This window comes from Piliocolobus tephrosceles, chromosome 2 (genome assembly GCF_002776525.5).
Source record: "Piliocolobus tephrosceles isolate RC106 chromosome 2, ASM277652v3, whole genome shotgun sequence".
NCBI classification, from domain to species: domain Eukaryota; kingdom Metazoa; phylum Chordata; class Mammalia; order Primates; family Cercopithecidae; genus Piliocolobus; species Piliocolobus tephrosceles.
In genome coordinates, this window is record NC_045435.1 from 97,671,751 (window position 1) to 97,698,417 (window position 26,667).

Sequence of the window (26,667 nt, forward strand, 5' to 3'; positions counted from 1 at the left end):
TTTTTAACAGCCTCCTGCAACCCTACATTCACACACACATAGTTTAGGACAGACATTATTTAATCTGATATGCTCATTTGTCACACAAAAGGTGAGCAGCTCAGAAAAAGCCTGAAGCAAGGAGGAGCTCTTGCCTGTAGCAGCCTCATGACCATTTCTGCTCTTGGACTTGGCTACTTTGAGGTTTTTCAAGTCCTCAAGGCCTTTGTTCTTTAGTTTTCAGGGCTACTATGGCTGGATAGTTTACCAGAAAAGGTCCACTTCTTCTACTCTTAACTGACAAGTTGTTTAACTGAATTGCTTGTTTCTGTCCCAAGTGAGCATGTCTATGTGTTTGCGCTTGCAGACCCAGTATTTTTGCAGCTTGGGATTATAACAAAAGATACAAGATATTTTTTTTGAGGCAGAAGAGAAAAAGGTAAATAAATTAGAGAATTGTCTTAGCCAATTTTATGTTGTGATAACAGATACCACAGACTGGATAATTTGTAAAGAATACAGATGTATTTCTTACAGTTCTGGAGGCTGGGAAGTCCAAGATCAAAGGGTCTGCATCTGGTGAGGGTCATCTTGCTGCATCATCCCGTGGCAGAAGGCAGAAGGGCAAAAATGTGCACATGAGAGAGCAAGGGCAAAGAGGCCTGAACTCACCTTTTATCAGGAACCCACTCCTGAGATATTGGCATTAATACCTCACAGAGGCAGTATCTTCATGGCTTAATTACCTCCTAAGGGTCTCACCTCTTAATACCATGATAAAGCCAATTAAATTTCAACATGACTTTTGGAGGGAACATTCAAACCATAGCAAGGATAGCATATGATGGAAGATTCAGGGAAGAAAAAAGAACGGCCAGTTTTTATTAAAATTGTGATAAAGTACATATCACATAAAAGATACCATCTTAACTATTTTAAGTTCAGTGGAATTAAGTACATTCACAGTGTTACACAACATTATCATTATTCATCTCCAGAACTCTTTTCATCTTGCAAAACCGAAACTCTATATCCATGAAATACCAACTCCCCATTTCAGTCTTCCCCTCAGCCCCTGCCTCATATAAGTGGATCACACAGTATTTGTCTTTTTATGACTGAATTGTTTCACCTTGCATAATGACTTCAAGGTTTATACATGTTGTAGAATGTGACAAAATTTTCTTCCTTTTTAAGGCTGATTAATATTGCATCACATGTAAATACCACATTTTACTCTGAACTGACAGGTTGTTTGACTGAATTACTTGTTTCAGTCCCAAACATGTGTGTGTGTGTGTGTGTGTGTGTGTGTACAGACCCAGTATTTTTGACAGTGTGGGAATATAAAAAAAGATATAAACTATTTTTTTTTTTAGAATATTGTCTACTTATCTGGCAAAGGGCATTTGGGTTGCTTCCACCTCTTGGCTATTGTGAACAGTGCTGCTATGAACATGGGTAGGCAAATATGTCCTTGAGAACCTGCTTTCAATTCTTTTATGCATATACCTAGAAGTGGCTTTGCTGGATCATATGGCAGGTCTATTGTTAATTTTTGAGGAGTCTTCATACTGTTTTCCATAAGGATTGCACCATTTTACAATCTCATCAACAGTGCACAAGTGTTCCAATTTCTCCACATCTTCATTGACACTTGTTATTTTAGTTTTTTTAAAAAAATAGTAGCCATCCTAATGGGTGTGAGGTCATCTCTTTGTGGTTTTGATTTGCATTTTTCTAATGATTAATGATGTTGAGCATCTTTTCATATGCTCATTGGCCATTTATATTTCATCTTTGAAGAAATATCTATTCAAATCCTTTGGTCATTTTTTAATTAGGTCATTTAATTTTTTATTGTTGAGTTGTAGGAGTTCTATTTTATTTTATTTTATTTTACTGTAAGTTCTGGGATACATGCGCAGAACATGCAGGTTTGTTACATAGCTGTATGTGTGCCATGGTGGTTTACTGCTCCAACAACCCATTATCTAGGTTTTAAGCCCCACATGCATTAGGTATTTGTCCTAATCCTCTTCCTCCCCTTGCTTCCCACCCCACAACAGGCCCCAGTGTGTGTTGTTCCCCTCCCTGTGTCCATGTGTTCTTATTGTTCAACTCGCACTTATGAGTGAGTGAGAACATGCAGTGTTTGGTTTTCTGTTGTAGGAGTTACTTACATATTCTGGATGTTAACCCCTTGTTAGATATATGACTTCCAAATTTTTCTTCTATGAGTTGTATGTTTTTCAGATCTTACATTTAGGACTTTAATCCATATTGAGTTAATTTTTTATATGGTGTAAGTAAAGATTCTAACTTCATTTTTCGCAAGTGGAGATTCAGTTTTCCCATTACCATTTGTTAAAAAGACTATCCTTTTTCCAAGGACATTGCCAAGGCTATTCCATAGTCTTGTCACCCTTGTGGAAAATAATTTGGCCGTATATGCAAAAGTTTACTTCCGGGCTCTCTATTCTATTCCATTGGTCTATATGTGTCTTTATGCTAGTACCACCTTGATATGCTTTGTCTGTGTCGCACCCAAATCTCATCTTGAATTGTAGTTCCCATAATCCCAACATGTGGTGGGCCCCAACATGTGGTGAGATAATTGAGTTGTGGAGATGGTTTCCCCCATGCTGTTCTGGTAATAGTAAGTTCTCATGAGATCTGATGGTTTCATTAGGGGCTTTCCCCTTCGCTTCACTCTCATTCTTCTCCTTCCTGCTGCCATATGAAGAAGGACATGTTTGCTTCCCCTTCTACCATAATGATAATTTTTCTGTGGCCTTCTCCAACCATGCTGAACTGAACTGTGAGTCAATTAAATCTATTTCCATGATAAATTACCACTCTCAGGTATGTCTTTGTTAGCAGTGTGAGAATGGACTAATACACACCTATTTTGATTACTGTAGCTTTGTAATAAATTTCAGTATCAGGAAGTGTGAGACCTCATAATTTTTTTTTTTTTTTTTTTTTCCGAGATTGTTTTGGCTATATGGGGGTCACTTGAAATTCCATATGAATTTTAGAATGGATTTATATATTTTTGTAAAAAATGTCATTGGGAGTGTGTAAGGATTGCACTGAATCTGTAGATCACCCTGGCTAGTACGACATCCTAATAATATTAAACCTTTCAATCCCTGAACACAGGTATGAAAAAATTCAGCTATTTGCTTGTCATTTACTCTCTTCATTGTCCTGTCACCATTGTCTCCTTCTGTACATCAGAGTGACAGCTCTAGAATGGTGGTGACAAACTATAACCTCTAGTACTTGGGCCTCATGTTACCTGAAACTATTCTCAAGAATATGGACATAAAGCTAGGTCTTGAAATGAAGTTTCACAATTTATCTCTAGGCCTGTTTCTCTGAAACTCTAAATACCAGAACTTGCTTAAAAAGCTTGTGTTTTTGAACTCTGGTTTGCTGAAGACCAGAATGTTAAATGTCACATTGAAATGGAAAAAAAATCAAGGCCAGTAAGATAGAAGGGCTCTTTACTTTTCATATTGTTTATCATGTTTCTTCCTGTTGTAAATGGTTTGCTTTTTAGGTGTGTCTTCACTGGGATTTATATTTTTGAAGCTTTGATTAAAATAGTGGCAAGAGGTTTCATTCTGGATGAGTTTTCTTTCCTTCGAGATCCATGGAACTGGCTGGACTCCATTGTCATCGGAATAGCGTAAGAATGTTAAAGATGTTTTTGAAGAGACTTGGGTGGGAAAGAAGCCCGTTTGCTTCCATCAGAGCTCTGTGTGGATTCATTTGAGTGGCTGAGTATGCCCTAGTAATGCCTAGAGCTCTGACTGCTGTGTTGGTTGGCCCTGAACAGCACATGCAGCCAATTGACCAGATGCCTCCACACACAAACCCATTTCTAGGTCAACACTCAAGTTCTTGTTCCTTCAGCCATTTACTCACCAAAACTGGCCTGTTATGGGCCAGGCTTTATGCAAGATACAGAGTGTGCCAATGAAATACAAAAAAAAAAAAAAAAAAAAAAAAAAGACATGTTTTTCTCTCTTATGAAGCTCACAGTCCAGAGGGGAAGAGTGACAATTAATGACCCTTAAAATACAGTATGATGAGTACCAGGATAGGGGCTATACATGTATTAAGCTGTCAGAGGATATAGGAAGAACAAAGCAGTCTAAAAAATCTTTGACTACTACAAGGTTACAAAGAGCTTTTACTCCTGTTTACTTCTAGAAGTTCTGTAGTTTTGGCTTTTATGTTTCAGTCCATGGTCTATTTTGAGTTAATTATTATGTATGGTGTAAGGTGTAAGGTGTAAGGTGAAGGCTGAGGCTCTTCCTGCAGGAAAGACACTGATTTGGAATCCGAATGATGAAATGGAGTAAGCAAAAGAAAAAACGAGAAATGCAATGACACATTGCCAGCACAACAATAGTAAACCTAGCATCATTTAATCTGTACCAGGCATTATGTTAAGCACTTTGCATATTTTTTTCCTATTTAATATTCACAAAAGCACTTGGAGGTAGGTGCTAGTAATTTCAGAGTTTGACATTTGAAGTTCAAAGGTTGTGTGCTCTTAGTTATTGAAAGGCGGTGAAGCACAGTGGTTTAGAGTGTGACTCTGGAGCTACACTGCCTGGCTGCACATTCAGGCTTGACCATGTAGTGGCTGGAGACTTTAGTGAAGTGCCTTGGGGCATGGAACTTGTCAGCCACTCAGTAAATATTTGAGAGGACTTCTATTATTCATTAGCCACAACTACATGGACTATTTCAAGGAGTCTTCATCTGTGTCCACATATGAAGGTGAACTGAGAACAGCCTCCTCTGCAGTTCATATCAAGAACAGTGGTATGCCAGATCCTAAGATAAAGGTGAGGCTGGAAAGGTGAGGCTGTCGATTTCACCTTGGAGGTCACAAGCCCCAGGCTGAGCTTACTTGTGGCTTTTGTGGAGATGTGCAGTGCAGCTGCAGGACTGAGCAAGCCCATGCTTTCCCTGTGCTTTGTCTTGTAGGATTGTGTCATGTATTCCAGGAATCACCATCAAACTGTTGTCCCTGCGTACCTTCCGTGTGTTCAGAGCTTTAAAAGCAATTTCAGTAGTTTCACGTAAGTCACTCTCACTTCCCACACTGGCTCCTATCTAGAAAGAATGTTAATTTATATTTAAATTTTTTCAAAATATCATCATGTAAACCAAAACCAAACACACCCTGCTTTACAAATTTATATGATGGCCCAACTGATAATTATTGAGCACCTAATATGTCCAGGCACTGTGCTAACTGCTTGAGATCTAATAGTAAGCAAATGGATACAGACTCATGGAGTTTTACCTTCTAGGGTAGGGGGTGGGGAGACAGACACGAAACAACAACTATAATAAATAAGTACATTATGTAGCATGTGAGCAAGTGCTATGTGCCAGGGAAAATATAAAGAAAAAGTAGACACTATAGAGGCTGTGGGAAGTCACAGGGTATAGGGGAAGCAGGTTGCACTTTTAAACAGAGTGATCAGGGTAGTTGTCATTGAGGTGAGAGGTGGCAGAGATTTGAAGATAGCAACGGAGTGACACAAGCAGATATATGGGAAAGAGTATTCTGAGCATGGGAAACAGCCCGCACAGAGATTGAGTAGGAAGGATGAGGATGGGACTGGAGGGGAGAGAGTGAGGGGCCAGGTAGAGGTGAGATCATAGAAGTGAAGGGGGCCGGATGCAGTCACTCACGCCAGTAATCCTAGCACTTTGGGAGGCCAAGGCGGGGAGATAACTTGAGGCCAGGAGTTTGAGACCAGTCTGGCCAATATGGTAAAGGCTTCTCTCTACAAAAATACAAAAGTTAAGGCCAGGCGCAGTGGCTCACACCTGTAATCCCAACACTATGGAAGGCTGACGCAGGTGGATCATCTGAGGTTGGGAGTTTTGTACCAGCCTGATCAACATGGATAAACCCCATCTCTACTAAAAATGCAAAAGTAACCAGGTGTGGTGGTGCATGCCTGTAATCCCAGCTACTCAGGAGGCTGAGGCGGGAGAATCACTTGAACCCGGGAGAGGGAGGTTGCGGTGAGCCTAGATTGCCCCATTGCACTCTGGCCTGGGGAACAAGAGCAAGACTCTGTCTCAGGGGAAAAAAAAAAAAAAAAAAAAAAAAAAACTAGTCAGGTGTGGTGGTGGGTACATTTAATCCCAGTTACTCGAGAGGCTGAAGCAGGAGAATTGCTTGAACCTGGGAGGGAGAGGCTGCAGGCTGCAGGCTGCAGTGAGCTGAGATTGTGCCATTGCACTGCAGCCTAAGGTAAAAAAAAAAAAAAAAAAAGAAGAAGAAGAAGAAGAACTGAAGGGGAGTTTTGTAGGCACAGGGAGGATCTAGGCTTCACTCTGAAGAAATGGGAGCTGTTGTGTGGAGAATGGAATGTAGGGGAGAAGATGGGAGAAGCAGGAAGACCTCCTACTACAGGGAGCATGGTGGACTAAAGATCCCGGTTTCCACCTCTCTGGATTCCCCACTGCATTCATCCACATGTCAAGATCATGCCTGCCCTGCACAGTGTGTGTGGGTTCTAGTGCTGGCCTATTCCTGAAGTATATGGAATTCTTCTAATAGGAAACTTTGGCTCAGGGACTCTCCAGTGACCTGGCTGAGACTCCGACAGCTGAACTGCAGTCTGAGGTTCTTCCTATCCAGTCCTCCTGCCTTGTCTCTCTCTCAGACATCAAACCTGAGCTGCAGTCTGAAGTTTCTCCCTGCCCACTCCTGCTCCCTGCACTCATCTTTCACAGGCATCCTCCCAACCCCCACAAATCTCTTGCACATCTGATCTCAGAACGTCTGCTCCTCAAAACCCAAACTGACACAAGAGACAGTAATCCAAGCAAGGGATGGCGGTGCTCTCTGATCAGGTAGTGGTAGTGGAGTTGGTAGACACTGGTCTGATTCTGTATTAATCTGAAGGTAGAAACAATAGCATTTCCTGACTGATCAATTGTATACATGGTGTGAGCAAAAGAGAGGAGTCAAAAATGACTTTTATGTCTGATGTCACTGATTGAGACAGAGAAGGCTGTGAGAGGAGCAGGCCTTGGGGTCAGATTACAAGCTAGCTTTGAACATGTTGTGTTTGAGATGGCTGTGAGACCACCAAGGGAAAGGATTCAGTAGGCAATTAGGTGTGTATGAGTCCGGGATTCCAGGGATAAGTCAGAGCTGGAGATACCATTTCAGGAATCAAGGGTCTATAGATGATATTTAAAGCCATGAGATCTGAAGAGATCACCAAGGGAATGAGCATTGATGGAGAATAGAAGAGGACCAAGGCCTGAGCCCCAGGGCATTGAAACATGAAAGGGAGAAGAGGAGAAAACAGGGAATGAGATGAGCAGCAGGCACCTGTGAAGGAGGACGGAAACCAAAGGTGGTCTCCTGGAAACCAGGTGATGAAGCCAAGGTTGGGTGTGAATATGAATTTCAGTTTATTAAAAATAGGGTTATTATATACACTTTTTTTCTCTCCTCCCCCTTTCCTCCCTTTTCTTTACTAAAACAAACAAACAAAACAGTTTGTTATCTTCCCTCTCTGGACTCCTTTCCCCCCACCTTCTCCCCTTCTCTTCTTTTCTCTTCTATCAGTGGCTTTGGCAAACTATAAAAAGACATGGGAACTATTTAGTTGTGTTGATGATATAGACATAAACTATACCATATGGCCCCAATACCTAAACTCTGGACAATTAAAGTCCTTTCAAACAGAAGCAGTAGGTTATTTTTTGAAACTTCATGAAAGCAACTGAATAGTGATAAAGAAACTGGTAGTCAGAGGACACTTTATGTATAATTTATGTATTTTCCTTCTCCTCCTCCTCCTTCTCCTTCTCCTTCTTCTCCTTCTCCTCCTTCTCCTTCTCCTTCTCCTTCTCCTTCTCCTTCTCCTTCTCCTTCTCCTTCATTTCAAGTAGGACTTTGTTTTCCCGGGTAGATTTAGGAGTTTTCTGCATGAGCTGAGCCCCTTTTATTTTCACGTAAGTAAATACACATTCAGGCAGTCATTTAGCAGCTTTCGTGTCCTCTTCATCATCTCTACACAGGTGAATATGGTCTCTGTTTTGGCCCATGAAATGCACTGAGATGCCTGAATGCTTTTTGGAAGTAAGGGTGCAAGGTACAATCTTTTATGAGACTGTGAAAAAATGATCCGGGAATCACAATCATCACTCATCCACATTTCTTGCTTTGGAGAAGCCTCTTGTTATAGATTAAAATCTGCCTTAGGTGATGCTGTAGTAACCTCTAGTTTACCTTCAACTGGTGATATAGTAAGTGTCCCAGCTTAGCCTCCAGGTTCCTGCTATCTGGTGTCATACTTTGTGGGAAGCTCATCTACTGAGGGCTTGGCCTCCCACTGTACGCTGCCATGGGCTCTCACCTCTACATTGATGAAATGAAATTTTGTCACTTAGTGTCATTCCATGCATTGCAATTACATCTGGGAGTTTATCTCTCCAGATATCTTGAGAGCAAAGCCCATGACTCAGTGGATTGCTGAAGTTGACTTCTTCTTTTTCCAGCTCTGTTCAGTGACATCATGTTGGTAGCTTGAAATCTAGCATGGTGGTGTGTGGGGATCAGGATCCAGACCACAGAATTCAGAAAACAAGGAAACCTATACATGCCATAGATCAGGGCTCTCCTGCCTCCCACTTGAAGAGCCAGTTTTAAACATCTTCCAGCCTGCCACAAGGTTATTTATTTTGTAACTTTGACAGCTTAACAGCGTGCCATGGACACAGTAGGTGTTTAATAAATACTTCTTGAATGAATGAATGAATGAAAAGAAAACACCCTATTCTAACTGGTAACCTGAGTTTTCCCTCCCAGGATATCCTTATAATTTGGGTCTAGACAAAATTCCTTCTTCATCCCCTATACCCCACAATTTAGCTGTGTTTCATGGTACTCATGTACTTTGACAGTAGACAGTATCTACTAAATGTTAAATACAGGTCTTTCTCATTCTCTAGTGTGGCCCCAGCTTAGGTGGTGCCTTTGCAACTGTCCTCAACCTATGCCTTCTTGAGTTTGCGTGGCATGTTTCTACTCAAAGCCTCCTTGCTTGCTCCTCATAGCAGCACTGAGGCAGGCATAGGGCAGGAATAGAGAGACTGAGTCTCAAACTTGTTGATTGCTTTGATGACACTCAGCTTCCAAGGCACAGAGTTGGAGCACACACTAAATGTATCAGAATCATAGGCTAGGCTGGAGTCCAGTTCCAGCCTGCAATTTGACAGTTTCTGAGACCTCAGTTGCTCCTTCCTTGGCCTTTGTGAGTGTCTGGCTGAGGGGGATGGGCTTCTCCCCATGCCTGTCCTCTTTCTCAGGTCTGAAGGTCATCGTGGGGGCCCTGCTGCGCTCTGTGAAGAAGCTGGTCAATGTGATTATCCTCACCTTCTTTTGCCTCAGCATCTTTGCCCTGGTAGGTCAGCAGCTCTTCATGGGAAGCCTGAACCTGAAATGCATCTCGAGGGACTGTAAAAATATCAGTAACCTGGAAGCTTATGGTAAATACCCAACCTTTCACTCCTTAGTTTTTGCATGGTTAACTTTTCCTTATCCTCATTTGTCCTGCCTTCACACCTCCCTTACAGAGTCTCTTAGGAACAAGGGAGGACTTCATCCATCCAAGGTGTTCCTGCGGGCAGATGTATTTCCTAGAGAATTGCCTCATTCTTTGGGTTGCCATGGAGAAGGAAAGTCTTGAAACTACATCCACAAGAGCAATTCTATGCTGTCCCATCCCTTTGCCATTTAGATCTCTGCCCACTTCTTTGTAATGATTTGTGGAAGTTTTCAGAATGCTTGGATTTGGCCAACGATAATCAGCAGCTTCCCAGCCCCAATCCTCAAGTATTTCTTCAATGACACATTTTTTTTTTTTTTTTTTTAGATGGAGTCTAGCTCTGTCACCAGGCTGGAGTGCAGTGGCACAATCTCACCTCACTACAACCTCTGCCTCCCAGGTTCAAGTGATTCTCCTGCCTCAGCCTCTCGAGTAGCTGGGATTACAGGCCTGTGCCTCCACACCCAGCTAATTTTTGTATTTTTAGTAGAGATGGGGCTTCACTATGTTGGCCAGAATGATCTCTATCTCCTGACCTCGTGATCTGCCCACCTCAGCCTCCCAAAGCTCTGGGATTACAGGTGTGAGTCACCATGCCCGGCTAACAACACTTCTTTCAATGCCCATCCTCTCTATGCTGAGGTTGACCCTACACCTACTCCATCTACACTCTCTTGAGGTCTGTCACGGGACGGGTCTCTGTCCAGCTTGCCCCAGGGAGGATTTTCGGTTCAGTATTGTTTACTGAGAGGCAAAGTGGTGGTGGTGATGTCACTACTTCCTTCTCCAACTTCTCCTTCCTTCTTCTTTTCCCTCCCTTTTTCTTGCTCCTTCTAGAGGTCTTGGGCCCCAGTTTCTCTCTGGACACACCTCCTTTAATCATTTTAGAAGATGTAGAAACATCCGTTTTCAAGCATAATCTGCATACTTACTATTCTCTTTCCTTTTGATTTTTTTTTTTCAAATCTGAATTTATGACTGTTTCCTCTCTCAGACCATTGCTTTGAAAAGAAAGAAAATTCGAATGAATTCAAAATGTGTGGCATCTGGATGAGTAACAGGTAAGAGGTTTATAATCTTCATTTTCCTTCCAAGAAGAGCACCTCTTGACCTTTTAGAATGGTGTGGCAAATAGTCTTTATCTATGACTGCTGGACACAGTGATGATAGTTCTCATATAATTATTTCACATGTCTAAACAGGTTTAGACTTGTGTTATTAAATTAAAAAAACATTTCCTGGTGTTTAAGGCAGCTTTCCTCCCTAATTATGTTAAATTGGAAGCTTGTAAGAAACCTATTGAAACAGTGATATTTCAACTTTATGGAGTAGGTATTCAAGACTTTCAAAGCTGAGAAGGATGTTATGACTGAGAGCCCTGTGAGGCCCTTGTTTCCTGTTCAGTGGCATTCTCCTGCTGCAAGAGTATCTGAACATGCTTCTTCTCTTTGTTGACCTGTTGACAGCTATTGCCTCTAATTACAAACACAGTTGAACATACATCCATGCACACTTGCCCCAACAGCTGCTGGCCCTCTGGTCCTATGGGGAAACTCCTTTCCCTTTCAGGATAGCAGTGTTTTCTGTGGTGAAAGATTCAATTCAGTGAAGATTTATTAAGTGTATTTCAAATTAAGATAATATACAAGGTACTCTGATGAAACAGATGATGTTCATTCCTAAATTACAAATAGATAACAAGAATCTACAGAGTGTCAAGCCCTGAGTTAGCCTCAAAGAATGCAATTATGAACAAGACAGCTCCACGCTTTTGGAATTGATGTCTTCTAGGGAAGACAGATGCATAGAAAATGCAGTTATATGTTGCATAATGACATTTAGGTTGATAATGGATGACACATATGATACTGTCCCCATAGAATTACAATACTGTATTTTTACGGTGCCTTTTCTGTGTTTAGATACACAAATTCCTACCATTGTGTTACAGTTGCCTACAGTATTCAGTCCAGTAATACACTGTATAGGTTTGTAGCCTAGGAACAATAGGCTATGCCACATAGTCTAGGTGTATAGTAGGCTATACCATCTAGGTTTGTGTGTACACTCTATGGTGTTTACACAACAAAATTGACTAACTACACATTTCTCAGAATGTGTTCCTGCTGTTAAGCAATGCATGACTACTAGAAAGTGTGATGAGTGTTATAAAGGTGATGTGCAGGTACTGAGAGGTATGATGGGGGTGTGACCTTGTCTGGAGAATTAGGGAAGGCTTCTCTCCATTTGCAAGACACAATAGGCTTTAATCTAATAGGAGACTTACTGAGTTTTCTAGAATGATTCTCAACAGAACACACTGCATTGAACTTGCTGAGGATCATTCTAGAAAGAAAAACTGTCTTCCATGAAATCGGTCCCTGTTGCCAGAAATGTTCCCAACATTTTGGCACCAGGGACCGATTTCATGGAAGATAATTTTTCCATGGGCAGGAAGTGGTGGTGGTTTTGGGATGAAACTGTTCTACCTCAGATCATCAGGCATTGGTTAGATTCTCATAAGGAGCATGCAACCTAGATCCCTCACATGCACAGTTCACAACAGGGTTCACACTCTTATGAGAATCTAATGCTCACCACTGATGTGACAGGAGGTGGAGCTCAGGCGGTAATGCTCACTCGCCCGCTGCTCACTTGCTGTACAGCCCAGTTCCTAACAGGCCATGAACCAGTACTGGTCTGGGGCCTGGGGTTGGGGACCCCTGTCTTAAAGGGAGCCCAACAGCTGCTGCGTATAGCACTTCTTTTACCCCTCACACAGGCAGACAGGTGTGGTTACCACAGGCAAAATCCAAGGTGGGGTGTATAACCTAGACATGCAGAAGTAGCAGCCTTGTTTCCAACTAGTCCTTTTTTTTCCCCCAAGTCTTTTGCCTCCAAAGTCTCTTCTTAAAATACTATACTGCTATAAAAAGTCTAAAAAACTGTTTTAGCTGTTGAAAACTCAAATAACATCATGCACAAAATGAATCAAGTGTGATATGTATATGACAATAGAGAGTGGTGGGGAAAGTAGAGAGGCAGAGGACACATGCCATGCTTAACAGCAGTCAAACTTGAGTTTTTTTTTTATTTCAATAGGTTTTTGGGGAACAGGTGGTACTTGGTTACATGAATAAGTTCTTTAGTGGTGATTTCTGAGATTTTGGTGCATGAACTGGTCTTCTTTTTAGCTTTTATTTTAGGTTCAGGGCTACATGTGCAGGTTTGTTATATAGGTAAATTTGTGTACAGATTATTTCATCACCCAGGTATTAAATCTAGTACCCATTAGTTATTTTTCCTGATTCTCTTCCTTCTTTCAACCTCCACCATCCAATAGGTCCCAGTATCTATCGTTCCCCACTGTGTGTCCGTGTGTTCTCACCATTTATCTCCCATTTACAAGTAAGAACATGTAGTATTTGGTTTTTCTGTTCCTGCATTAGTTTGTTAAGGTTAATGGCCTCCAGCTACATCCATGTTCTTGCAAAGTAATAGAACTCATTCTTTTTATGGCTGCATAGTATTACATGGCATACATGCACCACATTATCTTTATCCAGTCTGTCACTGATGAGCATTCAGGTTGCCTCCATGTCTTTGCTATTGTGAATAGTGTGGCAATGAACACTCACGTGCATGTGTCTTTACAATATAATGATTTATATTCCTTTGGGTATATACCCAGTAATGGGCTTGCCGGGTCAAATGGCAGTTCTGTTTTTAGGTCTTTGAGGAATTGCCACAGTTTTCCACAATGGTTGAGCTAATTTGCACTCCCAACAACAGTGGATAAATGTTCCTTTTTCTCCACATCCATGCCAGCATCTGTTATTTTTTGACTTTTTAATGTAGCCGTTCTGACTGGTGTGAGATGGTATCTCATTGTGGTTTTGATTTGTATTTCTCTAAAGATCAACAATGTACAACTGGTCTTTATAGGGCTCTTGTCTCTAAGTTTATGTGCCAGGCACATCTCTCTCAGTCTAGGTACAATATAAATGCTCCAGAGTTTTATGGTAAACCAACTCCTAGTACACAGCATTCCACACTGATCACAGCATGCTCGCTTCTGAGGAGATGGCACTCTGAGAAGGCAGGTCTGCGATCATATTCCCAGGCAGGCTTTGGTCTGTTCAGGGCCCAGACTAGTCTTCACCCTCCGGTTACCGCTTCCTCCCCTGCTGACTAATTCATAGTGACTACAACTCAGATCTGAAGTCTAAGTAGGAGGTTCCAGTAGATAAAGAAAAAGAGTGAACAATTCCAGACAGTAGGCACAGCAAAGGTGAGCATAAGGTCTTGGAGCACAAGAGCATGTAGGGAATGATAAGAAGCCCAGCAGCTTTTTGGGCAGACAGGCAAGAGAGCAGGCAGGAACAGAGACAAGAGCCAACCATGAAGGACCTGATAGCTCATCAGTACCAACGATTTTGGTCTTGATCACAAAGGAAGCAGGAGACATGGAAAGGTTTTAGGGCAAGCAGATGACCTGGGCAGATTAGACGTATTTTCAATGCCACCATGGCTTCTGTGTAGAGAATGGATGCATAGAATAGATGAGGAATCCAATTACAAGACTGTGGTAGAAAGAATAAGGAAATGGGCTAAATGCCCCACTTGAAAGGCACACAGTGGAAAGCTGGATAAAAAAGCAAGACCCAATGGTATGCTGTCTTCAAAAGACTCATCTTACATGTAATGACACCCATGGGCTCAAAATAAAAGAAACAGAGGAAAATGTACCAAGCAAATGGAAATCAGATAAAAAGCAGGAGTTGCAATCTTAATTTCAGACAAAACAGACTTTAAACCAACAAAGATTAAAAAAATAGATAAGAAGGGCATTACAAAATGGTAAAAGGTTCAATTCAACAAGAAGATCTAACTAATCGAAAGGTATATGCACCCAAGACAGGAGCACCTAGATTCATAAGGCAAGTTCTTAGAGACCTACAAAGAGACTTAGACTCCCACACGAGAATAGTGGGAGACTTCAACACAGAACTGACAGTATTAGACAGATCATTGGGGCAGAAAATTAACAAAGATATTCAGGACCTGAATTCGACATTGGACCAAACGAACCTGTTGGACCTCTACAGAACTCTCCACCCCAAAACAACAGAATATACATTCTTCTCATCACCACATGGCACATACTCTAAAATTGACCACATAATGGAACATAGAACAAGCCTCAGCAAATGCAAAAGAACCAAAATCATACCAAACATACTCTCAGACCACAGCACAATAAAAATAGAAGAAAAGGCTAAAAAAAATCACTCAAAACCATGCAATTACATGGAAATTAAACAACATGCCTCTGAATGACTTTTGAGTAAATAATGAAATTAAAGCAGAAATCAAGAAGTTTTTTGGAACTAATGAGAACAAAGATACAACATGCCAGAATCTCTGGGACACAGCTGAGGCAGTGTTAAGAGAAAATTCATAGCACTAAATGCCCACATCAAAAACTTAGAAATAACTTAACAATGTCGCATCACAATGGAAAGAGTTACAAGCAAGAGCAAAGCTAGCAGAAGACAAAAAATAAGAAATCCAAATAAACACAATTAGAAATGACAAAGGGGATGTTACCACTGACCCCACATAAATAAAAATAACCGTCAAAAACTACTACAAACACCTCTAAGCACACAAACTAAGAATACCTGGACACAAACACCCTGCCAAGAATGAACCAGGAGAAAACTATTTCCCTGAATAGACCAATAACAAGCTCCAAAATTGAATCTATAGTAAATAGCCTACCAACCAAAAAACTCCCAAGACCAGATGGATCCATAGCTGAATTCTAGTAGATGTAGAAAGAAGAGCAGGTACCATTCCTACAGAAACTATTCCAAAAATTGAGGAGCAGGGACTCCTCCCCAAATCATTCAATGAGACCAGCATCATCCTTATACCAAAACTTGGCAGAGGCACAACAAAAAAGGAAAACTTTAGGTCCATATCCTTGATGAACATTGATGCAAAAATCCTCAACAAAATACTTGCAAACCTAATCCAGCAGCATGTTAAAAAGCTAATCCACCACAATCAAGTAGGCTTCATCCTTGGGATACATGGTTATTTCAACATACACAAATCAATAAATGTGATTCATCAGAACTAAAGTCAAAAAACACATGATTATTTCAATAGTTGCAGAAAAGGCTTTTGATAAATTCAACATCCCTTCATGTTCAAAACTCTCAAAACACTAGATATTGAAGGAACGTACCTCAAAATAATAAGAGCCATCTATGACAAACCCACAACCAACATCATACTGAATGGGGAAAAGCTGGAAGCATTCTCCTTGAAAAGTAGTACAAGACAGGATACCCTCTCTCACCACTCCTACTCAACATAGTATTGGGAGTCCTGGACAGAGCAATCAGGAAGAAAAGGAAAATAAAGGACCTCCAAATAGGAAAAGAAGAAGTCAAACTATCCCTATTTGCAGGTAACATGACTCTATATCCAGAAAACCCCATAGTCTCAGCTCAAAAGCTGCTTTAGCTGATAAACAACTCCAGCAAATTTTCAAGATACAAAATCAATGTACAAAAACCACTAACATTCCTGTATACCAACAGCCAAGCCGAGAGCCAAATCAGGAATGCAATCCTATTCATGATTGTGACAAAAGAATAAAATACATAGGAATACAGCCAATAGGGAGGTGAAAGACCTCTACAATGAGAATTGCTAAACACTGCTCAAAGAAATTAAAAATGACATAAACAAATGGAAAAACATCTCATGCTCATGGATAGGAAGAATCAATATCATTAAAATAGGCATACTGCCTAAAGCAATTTACAGATTCAATGCTATTCCTATCAAATTACCAATGACATTCTTGACAGAATTTTAAAAATGCTATTTTAAAATTCATATGGAATCAAGAAAGAGCCCAAATACCCAAGGCAATCCTAAGTAAAAAGTACAAAGCTGGAGGCATCACGTTTCCCAATTTCAAAATATACAACAGGGCTACAGTAACCAAAACAGCATGGTACTGATACAAAAACAGTCATATACATCAATGTACAGAATAGAGAGCCCAGAAATAAGGCTGCACACCTACAACCACCTGATCTTGAACAAAGCTGACAAAACAAGCAATGGGGAAAACACCCTATTCAATAAATGGTGCTGGAATAACTGGCTAGCTATATGCAGAAGATTGAAACCGGACTCCTTTCTTACACCATATACAAAAATCAACTCAAGATGGATTAAAGACTTAAATGTAAATCCCCAAACTATAAAAACTCTGGAAGACAACCTAGGCAATACCATTCTGGATATAGAAATGGGCAAAGATTTCATGATGAAGATGCCAAAAGCAATCAGAATGAAACCAAAATTTGACAAACAGAATCTAACTAAACTTAAGAGCTTCTGCACAGAAAAACAAAAACAAAGAACTATTAACAGAGTAAACAGAAACCTACAGAATGGGAGAAAATATTTGCAAACTATGCATCTGTTAAAGGTCTGATATTCAGCATCTATAAGGAACTTAAACAAATTTACAATAAGAAAACAACTCCACTCAAAATTGGGCAAAGGACATGAATAGACCTTTTTTTTTTTTTAAGAAGACTTACATGCAGCCAATAAGCATATGAAAAAAAGCTCAACATTACTCACCATTAGCCAAATGCAAATCAAAACCACAATAAGATACTATTTCACACCAGTCAGAATGGCTATCATTAAAAAGTCAAAAAATAACAGATGCTGGTAATGTTTTGGAGAAAAGGGAACACATACACTGTTAGTAGAAGTATAAATTAGTTCAACCATTGTGGAAAGCAGTGTGGCAATTCCTCAAAGACCTAAAACAGAACTACTGTTGCTGGATTCATCCCAGCAATCGCATTACTGGGTAGGTACCCAGAGGAATATAAATCATTCTACTGTAAAGACACACACACGTGCATGTTCATTGCAGCACTATTCACAATAACAAAAACATGGAAGCAACCTGAATGCCCATCAGTGACAAACTGGATAAAGAAAATGTGGTACATATACACCATGGAATACTATGCAGCCATAAAAAAGCACGAGATTATGTCTTTTGCTGGAACATGGATGGAGTTAGAGGCCATTAGCCTTAGCAAACTAAAGCAGGAAACAGAAAACCAAATACTGCATGTTCTCACTTGTAAGTGGGAGTTAAATGATGAGAACTCATGGACATAGAGAAGAACAACAGCTGCTGCAGCCTACTTGAGGATGAAGGGTAGGAGCAGCAAGAAGAGTGGAAAAAATAACTATTGGATATTAGGCTTAGTACCTGGGTGATGAAATAATCTGTACAACAAACCCCTGTGACATGAGTTTACCTATATAACCAACCTGCACATGTACCCCAGAACCTAAAATACTAGGTAAAAATAAATAAATAGAAAAAATTGTGGAGATTGAAGAGGGGGTGTCGGTGTGTATTTGTGTGCACAAAGCCATGTGTAAGAGAGCGGCGGGAAGCACAAAGGAGAGAAAACTGTTACAAATGTTTCTCATATCGGTGTGAGTGAGTGATAACATCATTAGCTGAGATAAGGATGCTGGCAGAGAGGCTGAATCACCTGTATAAGTTGATGAGAAGGTGCCCCCAGAGAGGAGGAGATTGAATAAAATAGGCTTATATTTTGAAAGGTGGCCAAGAAATGAGGGAGATTAAATACGGTAGGTCCATCCTCAACAGACTCCTAGAAGTTAGAGGGCACTGGGACTTCACAGAATTTCCTCCAGGTCTGGTGAGAAAGAGGGCACAATGGATGCCCTCCTCCTCAGTCACCCTAAAGCAAACTTACCACTCACAAAGTCCCACTCTGCCCCCCAGGCAAATTCTAATCAGCTTGTCAGGTCCTCTGATTAAAACACATGAACAGCTCGGGCTCACCAGGCATCTGAAGAAAATCTTGGGTAAAAAGGAGGCCAAGATAAAGCCATAGAAAATGTGGCCATGAACAAAACAAGGGAACCAGAAAGGGCTCCGAAAACTTTGAATAGTGTCTTTGGTGAAATTAAAAGAGATAATACTTACATAAAACAAAAAGCAGCTTGTTGTGAAAAAACAAAAACAAAAACAAAAAAACAAGAAACTTATTAGAAATTAAACATTATTACACGAAAATCAACATTAGAACTAAAAGATGAAGTTGACAAAATAGCCTCCAAAGTAGGAAAAAGACAGAGAACAGAAAATCTGAGAGTAAATGTCAATCCAAAAGTTCCAATTTTTGACTAAGTAGGAATTCTAGAACTAGAGCACTGACTAAATGAAAGGGAGGAAATTAGTGAAGAAATGATGCAGAGAATTTACCTGGGACTAAAGATGCAAGTCCCTCAGTGCTCCAGAAAGTACCCAACACAGTGAATGAGAAAGGATCATGCTGAGGACATTATCATGGCATTTCAGAACTTTCTGGAAAAAGATTTTAAAACTAAAGGGCAAAAGAAGGTCACCCACAATGGAACAAAAATCAAAATGGCGTAAGAATTCTTAATAGCAACACAGGATAATAGCTGAGCAGTGCTTTCATATTGCTAAGGAAAAATTTGCAACTCAGAATTCTGTTTCTGGCCAAACTACCAATTGATTGTGAAAATGGAATAAATATATATTCACATATGCAAAGATTACACAATCTTCTTAAGAAGCTAATTGAGAGGTGCTCCAGAAGAATGAGGGAGTAAAACATGGAAAAGCAACATGAAAAAGCCAAGAAAAAATGTCTACCATAGCAAGAAGTTAATCAACACGAACTACAATTGATAAATCAAATATCAGTGTAAGCACTATTTAGACATACAGAGGTAGAAGAGTTAACAGTGGTTGAATTTGGGGTATATAAATGACAGTTAAAGAATGACACAACTGATTTCATTATAAGCTTTTTGGTGCATGTAATTTTTAAGCCATGTGCATGTATTACTTTGATTAAAATACTATTTATAAAAAAACTAAGAAATACATACCCTTAGTACATCTTTTGGATACACTCAATAATGTGTGTTTTGGTAATATGGGAAAAGACCTATGTTCAAAGATATTCATTGCCCAAATGTTTGTAAGAGTGAAGGACTGTCAATTACTGAAACCTAAATATTCATCATTAGCAGAGCAGTTAAATCATAGAACTATAGACATGAAAAGAAATAAGATATCTCCCTGTATGGTGATATGAAAAGAGCTGTAAACTATATTGTTCCACTAAAAAAAGCAAGGTGCAGGAGAGTGTGCAAAGCATGTTTCCATTTTTGTGTATTATAAAAGTTGTGTATAGATATAGATGTGCTGTACAGTCATAGCAAACTTCCGGAAATTTACAAAAGTACCTGTTAACTATTGCCTCTAGGAAGTGGGATCAGGAGACAGGGAAGAGAGGAAGACTTAATATTCACTGTATGTGCTTTTCTACTGTTCATTGTTCATGTGTCACTGTACTCAATTTTTCAGTGAAAAACTATCCTATATGAATTTATTAATCAGTTCATTAGCAAAAGAGTCTTGTCAGACAGGGCAATGGCCACTTTACAAATACTCCCTCTAGGGCTCCTGGTGTGAGCCCATCAGAAAAACCAGTGTTGTTGGAAGGAAAGGGAAGCTTGGCTGTGGCATATATAATTATTTCTCTGTTTCTTTCCAATATCTAGTACCTGTTCCACACAATATGAATGTAACCACACCAAAATTAATCCTGACTATAATTATACGAATTTTGACAACTTTGGCTGGTCTTTTCTTGCCATGTTCCGGCTTATGACCCAAGATTCCTGGGAGAAGCTTTATCAACAGGTTATCTATTTATAGTCTCTCTTTTTCCTCTCTCCTTCCATCCTTTTCCTTCCCCCTCTATCACTTATCTATTTATCTACCATTTATTTATAACTACCATTCATCCCCCACTTTTATCATCTGTCTCATATTTAACAGTCGTACTGTTAAATTCTGCCTTACTAATTCTGTTAGAAACTTCAAGAAAATTGGCCGGGCACGCTGACTCAACGCCTGTAATCCCAGCACTTTGGGAAGTTGAGGCTTGAGGTCAGGAGTTCAAGACCAGCCTGGCCAATATGGTGAAACCCCATCTCTACTAAAAATGCAAAAATTAGCAGGGCGTGGTGGCAAGTTCCTGTAATCCCCACTATTCAGAAAGCTGAGGCAGGAGAATCACTCGAACCCAGGAGGTGGAGGTTGCAGTGAGCCGAGATCATACTACTGTACTCCAGCCTGGGTGATAGAGTGAAATTCCGTCTCAAAAAAAAAAAAAAAAAAAAAAAAAAGAAACTTCAAGAAAAATTTAAATGCAATATTTGGAAGAAGACTCCAAAAAACCGCTCCTATTCCTAGAAATATTAGCCCCCTCCAGATTCCCTACTGCCTAAAGTTTTGCCACTAGCACTATCTCTCTTGCCACTTTTATTTTAAAAATGCAGATACTCTTGAGAGAGTTATAGATAGTAAAGTCACTGAAACTTCCATGTGAAGGTGTGGATAGTATCTCCCCACTGAGAGACAGGGCATCAGGAATCCCCAGGATATTAGGGAAGCTATGGATGATTCTGTGGTCAACTGAGCCCACCAGTGTTGGGGCAGACCAATTGTCTGCTACTGTGTGGTCCTTGCTTGAGGTGATGGTCACCCTCCTGTGGAAGAAGGTTTGAGATGCAAGAACATGCTCTGTCCTTTGCAGACCCTGCGTACTGCTGGACTCTACTCAGTCTTCTTCTTCATTGTGGTCATTTTCCTGGGCTCCTTCTACCTGATTAACTTAACCCTGGCTGTTGTTACCATGGCGTATGAGGAGCAGAACAAGAATGTAGCTGCAGAGATAGAGGCCAAGGAAAAGATGTTTCAGGAAGCCCAGCAGCTGTTAAAGGAGGAAAAGGAGGTAGGGACATGGGGTCAGACAGTGGGATCTGGTTTGGGGAGGGGAAGGGGTCCCCAGAGGCAATGTGACCCGAGACTCAAGGCTGCCACCCTTGGCCTGGTCTCAGCGCTTTCTCTCCTGGTGCTTTTCTGAGAATATAAGTCCCTTGCAGAATGACTGTACAGCTATCTTTCACAAAATTGTCCAGGCATCAGGCCCTTGAAAACGGGGAACTCTTGGCCTTGATGCTTTTTGACCTTCTGAAGCCTAAGCCTTCTAAGACATGCCCCAAATTACTGACTAGACGATACAACATAAGTTTATGTAAATCTAGGCTCTGTGCTCCAGGCTTTCTTGTGGAAATCTGGAGATGTTTGTGTTCAGGGTCTTTGCTTGAAGTGGACTCTAGAACAATGATCACCTCTCCCTGTTTGAAATCCTTGTCATATTTATAGGCCATTCTAATAGTTTCCGTGGAATCTTTATATTCTTCCAGCTCAAGTCTAGAATTTTCAGGACAGGGACCATGTTTTATACTTGTACCGATCCTCTCTCAGATTTGTCAGAAGGATGCCCATCATAAGTGCTTAACGTCTGCATTATCAGGCATAAGTATTTATTGAGTGCCTAGCACATACTGGACACTGTGGTAAGGGGCAGTGACACAGAGATATAAAAGAGTCAATGCTGCTTTTGGTGGCTGCAATTTCTGTGCAAAAACAGGACATGTTTCCCCAGATAAATAATAACAGAGCTAGCATAGTCCAGATAGATGATGAGCAATTTAAATGATACAGAGCTACCAGAAGAGAGATTTTCACCACTCTAAGGTCGGGGTCATTTGCAATGTTTCATGAGGAGGTGTAATCTTTCTTTAATTGCTTTTGTTCAATTTGAAGGCTCTGGTTGCCATGGGAATTGACAGAAGTTCACTTACTTCCCTCGAAACATCATATTTTACCCCCCAAAAGAGAAAGCTCTTTGGTATTAAGAAAAGGAAGTCCTTCTTTTTGAGAGAGTCTGGGAAAGGCCAGCCTCCAGGGTCAGATTCTGATGAAGATTCCCAAAAAAAGGTAAGTCTTATCCAGGGCATTAGTGATACCATAGTGCCGTCCCGGGGACAGGGCCAATTGCCAATCACATTGAAAGAATTCATTTATTCATTTTCTCATTTATTCAGTCATCCATTTGCACATACTTTCATGCATCCATGTGTCTTTTCATTTATCCATTTATTTTTAAACATCAATTTAGAGTGTTTACAGTGTTTACTATCTTCTTGGCACTGGGATAGCTACTAGGGATAGATGATTTATACTCCACAGAGTGTACAGCTAATGATGAAGACATACTGATAAGAAGGCAGTTACGAGTCAATGTGATGACTGATGTGCTGATCACTGTGGGAGAACAGAGGAGGAACTATGTGTCAGTGTAGGCTCCCTTGGAAGCAAACTCAAAGACATTACAGTGCAAGTAGATTATTTGGGAAGTGATCCTAGGAAGCACTGGGAAAGGAGGAAGAAACGCTATATGGAATGAAAGGTAACCAGTGAAGATGCATTATCAAGCCAGTTACCACTGAAGCCAGGTAGTTGGAGTTTAATCCTTTTGAAGTAAGGGCATCAGAGTGTGTATATATATGTGTGTGTGTATATATATATATGTTGGTATATATACCAACTTTTGTCCATCATAGATTAAAGATTGCTGAAGACTGAAGACAATAATTTCCCTCTAATTTCCTACTTGCTGTGCACTAAAGAAGAGGGGATTTGAGTCATCAGAGAAAGTCCTCAAGTAAGGACATATGGGTGGGAAAACCAAGAGCACCCAGAATTCATGGGGCCTGGGGGAAAAGCAGTAGATAAGAAAAGGGTCCCCAGAAGATGCAGGGATGTTGATTGGATGTGTCAGTTGAAAGGATGAATTCACCAGCAAAAGGAAAAAGAGAGCATTACCTGCAGAGAGAACAGAATGTGCAAAAGCCTAGAAGCAAAGGCAAGCAGGAGAACATGACCCATTAGAAAATTTGCAAGTGCATGTGTGTGTGCATGCATGCTCATGTGTGCACATGTGTGATGAGGCTGGGGGAGGGTGGGTGGCACGAGGCTATAGTGATCAGTTGGGGGATCACAAAAGAGTTTACCCTTTGCAAAGAGGGCAAGGGGTAAAGAGCATTGAAAGGTTTATATAAGAGAGAGATATGACTGAATTTGTGAAATCCTGGATGCATTGAAGACAGGGGATTGGAGGAGGGCAAGACTGGACGCAACCAGTTAAGAGGCTGTGGTAACCAAATAAGAGGTACCTGTGGCTTAAACCAAGGTTAGGGAAGTGAGGATGAAGAGCAATTAACAGATGACCGTGATCTGCAGAAGATGAATTTTAGCAGTTGAGTTGATGGACAGCGTGGGGATAAGTCCTGGTTTCCGACATGATTAGCTAACTTGATGAAGGGTAATTTATGGAGACAGGAAAGGTACACATTTTGGGAGTGGAAAGATGGCTCATTCAGTTTTGAATGTGCCAATTCCAAGATGCTTATGGGACCTCCAAGCAGGGATGTTGATTAGGCAGCATAATGTGCAGAAATGAAGCTGGCGGGGGCAGTTGGGGGACGGCGGGGAGGGATGGGCCGCAGAAAAAGTTATTCTTATCATTAAGGTAGGGGATGTTCAGACATATTTTAATTGTCCAGAGAAAAGTCAGAAGAGAGGAAGATGCTAAAGATATAGGTAAAGATGGCAAGAGCCACTTTCCTGAGATAGAGGGAGATGCAGTAGGTAGGTGGATATGTATGCCTGGTAATGCGGTGGGGAAAAGGAATCGAGGGGCCTTTGCAGAAGTAGGTGGAAGGATGCCATCCACTGCTATGATCAGTTCTCTGCTGTAGTAATAGGGAGAGAGCTCATAGAAAGACTATCTAGATTGACTTATCACAAAAGGATAGTTCCCTCTGGGGCCCTGGTCAGTCAGAACCCTTGGAAAATAAGCCATTAGGGAAACACAAATTTTCTGGATAACTGGAGGTTTGCATTCTTTAATTCCAGTAACTTTAGAATGGAGGTGGATGTGAGAAAGTCAGCTAGCCCTTGGGCACAGCTTGAGAGTGTGCTTGAGGTTTGGGATATAGATTTTGTGATATTTAGTGGGATTGTTCTTTTTAGTTACTGACCTTTTTAAAAATCAGTGTAGGCAGTTGTTCACTTCACAACTGGAGCCAGCACTTCACAATCTGGCTCCAGTACACCTTTCTAAATTTATACTCCACTTCTGTCCCTTTAAACATTGTTTTCAAATTGGATTCTATATTGCTTTCATACCCTGAACCATTGCTTACTAGTTTCTGTAAAATTTTGTTTGCTCTTTGTTGGAAGTGAATAAAACACAGAGAAAGTAAAATCTCTGTAGATAGGACCCTAGAAATGTGCATGCATAGGAAATATGAATGATCAAACCAGATTTCTCTTATCTGTTAAAAATGAAATAAGAAAACTGCATATTTGGCATGCTGTAAAATGAGGTGAGTAGACCTATAGAAAATGTTGAGCACTTTCATTACATGTAGCATTGGAACAAAGTAGTTAAGTTTTGAGGAAAGGCAACCCTTGTCTTTAGAAGGTGCGCCATGCCTTCTCTTACAGCCACAGCTCCTAGAGCAAACCAAACGACTGTCCCAGAATCTATCACTGGACCACTTTGATGAGCATAGAGATCCTCTCCAAAGGCAGAGAGCACTGAGTGCTGTCAGCATCCTCACCATCACCATGAAGGGTAAGTTCCACCTTCCAGTCCAAGGGAAAACCTACTTCAATGATGTCCTTCCATTCTTCTTCTTCCCAATCCCCTAGAAGCCCTCTGCAAAGGAGGCTGTTTTGGAACCAACCCACTCTACCGTCCTGCAAAGAGTGACTTTCTTTGCTTCTTTGGAGCAAGTAAACAAAGTGACTCACAAGAAACAGACCTTTCTTGTGGGCCCACTCTAAACTGGCACTTGGATAGTGGTGGAAGCTGGCTAGACTTGGGATGGGACTTCAGACCAAATGCGTAAACAGGGCCTCACAACCAGGCCAGGGAGTCACAAGAGATCCAAGTGGCAGCAATAGTCAGTCAAAGAACAGAAGACCTTGGAGTCTCCAGGAGGTGGCAGTTGTTATTGAAGTTAGAGTAGAAACCCCACATGGGCAATAGAAGACCTGTGTAGATAGGCTGGAACCATCTGATGGACCAGATTAACAGCAGGTAACAGGACCCTACCCCAGAGGTTGGTGTTCAGGAGCAGAATCAAGTCCCTGCAAGGGGAGGGGGTGTCAAATAGGTCCTCTAGCACTTTTAAGCCTACTGCATCATCTCCTTTGCCCTGCATGTGTCCCTGCAGTGGTGCCAGGGAAATCAGTGGTGTCAGGGAATTCAGGGGTGGTCTAAACTCAACTAGTGGATAGAGCCCCTTTTACTGTTTCAGTGCTTACAGATGCCCCTTTCCTTGAGCCCTGGTTGCCCCTTTTGCCTCTGTTACAGCTGACCTTATGGTCTGTCTTGAGTGGACATAACTTGGGCCTGTTTGTATCTGTCTCTTGGATTCGCAGCCAGCCAGCCAGTGTTGACTTCCACATCTATATATCTAACAGCAAAGCCCAGTTCCTGGATGCTCAGTAAGAGTGTAAATATTTGATGGACTTGACTGTGCCGCATGCTAGTTGTATGTGGAATATTGTCTCTTCTGCACTATGATTGGTGGAAAAACCTTTCTGGCTACACAAATCAAAGCCTTTCACAACTGATCATGTATCAGGAGGCCCTGGGGAAGAGGGAGGAAGGAATGCACTCAGGCAAAGAGCATCTGGATTGCTTCAGAGCTAACTCCTCAACCTCTCGCTCATTCTCCTCCAGAACAAGAAAAATCACAAGAGCCTTGTCTCCCTTGCGGGGAAAACCTGGCATCCAAATACCTCGTGTGGAACTGCTGCCCCCCATGGCTATGCATTAAGAAGGTCCTGAGAACTGTGATGACTGACCCGTTTACTGAGCTGGCCATCACCATCTGCATCATCATCAACACTGTCTTCTTGGCCATGGAGCATCACAAGATGGAGCCCAGTTTTGATAAGATGTTGACTACAGGGAATTTGGTAACATTATGCTTTTTAAAAATAAAAACA

At 41.0% G+C, this 26,667-nt stretch overlaps 1 protein-coding gene across 3 annotated transcripts in view; it reads left to right on the forward strand.

Moving 5' to 3' along the window:
• The window catches only part of SCN11A (sodium voltage-gated channel alpha subunit 11), a 226,141-nt gene that overhangs the window by 120,318 nt on the left and 79,156 nt on the right, over positions 1 to 26,667 (forward strand). For all 3 annotated transcript variants that reach the window (XM_023231709.2, XM_023231708.2, XM_023231707.1), the window contains 9 exons: positions 3,548 to 3,676; positions 4,990 to 5,084; positions 9,355 to 9,534; positions 10,588 to 10,654; positions 20,289 to 20,430; positions 21,329 to 21,526; positions 22,405 to 22,578; positions 25,153 to 25,282; positions 26,399 to 26,637. In XM_023231709.2, the coding sequence (XP_023087477.1) occupies positions 3,548 to 3,676; positions 4,990 to 5,084; positions 9,355 to 9,534; positions 10,588 to 10,654; positions 20,289 to 20,430; positions 21,329 to 21,526; positions 22,405 to 22,578; positions 25,153 to 25,282; positions 26,399 to 26,637 (1,354 nt within the window). The remainder of the gene's footprint in view (positions 1 to 3,547; positions 3,677 to 4,989; positions 5,085 to 9,354; positions 9,535 to 10,587; positions 10,655 to 20,288; positions 20,431 to 21,328; positions 21,527 to 22,404; positions 22,579 to 25,152; positions 25,283 to 26,398; positions 26,638 to 26,667) is intronic.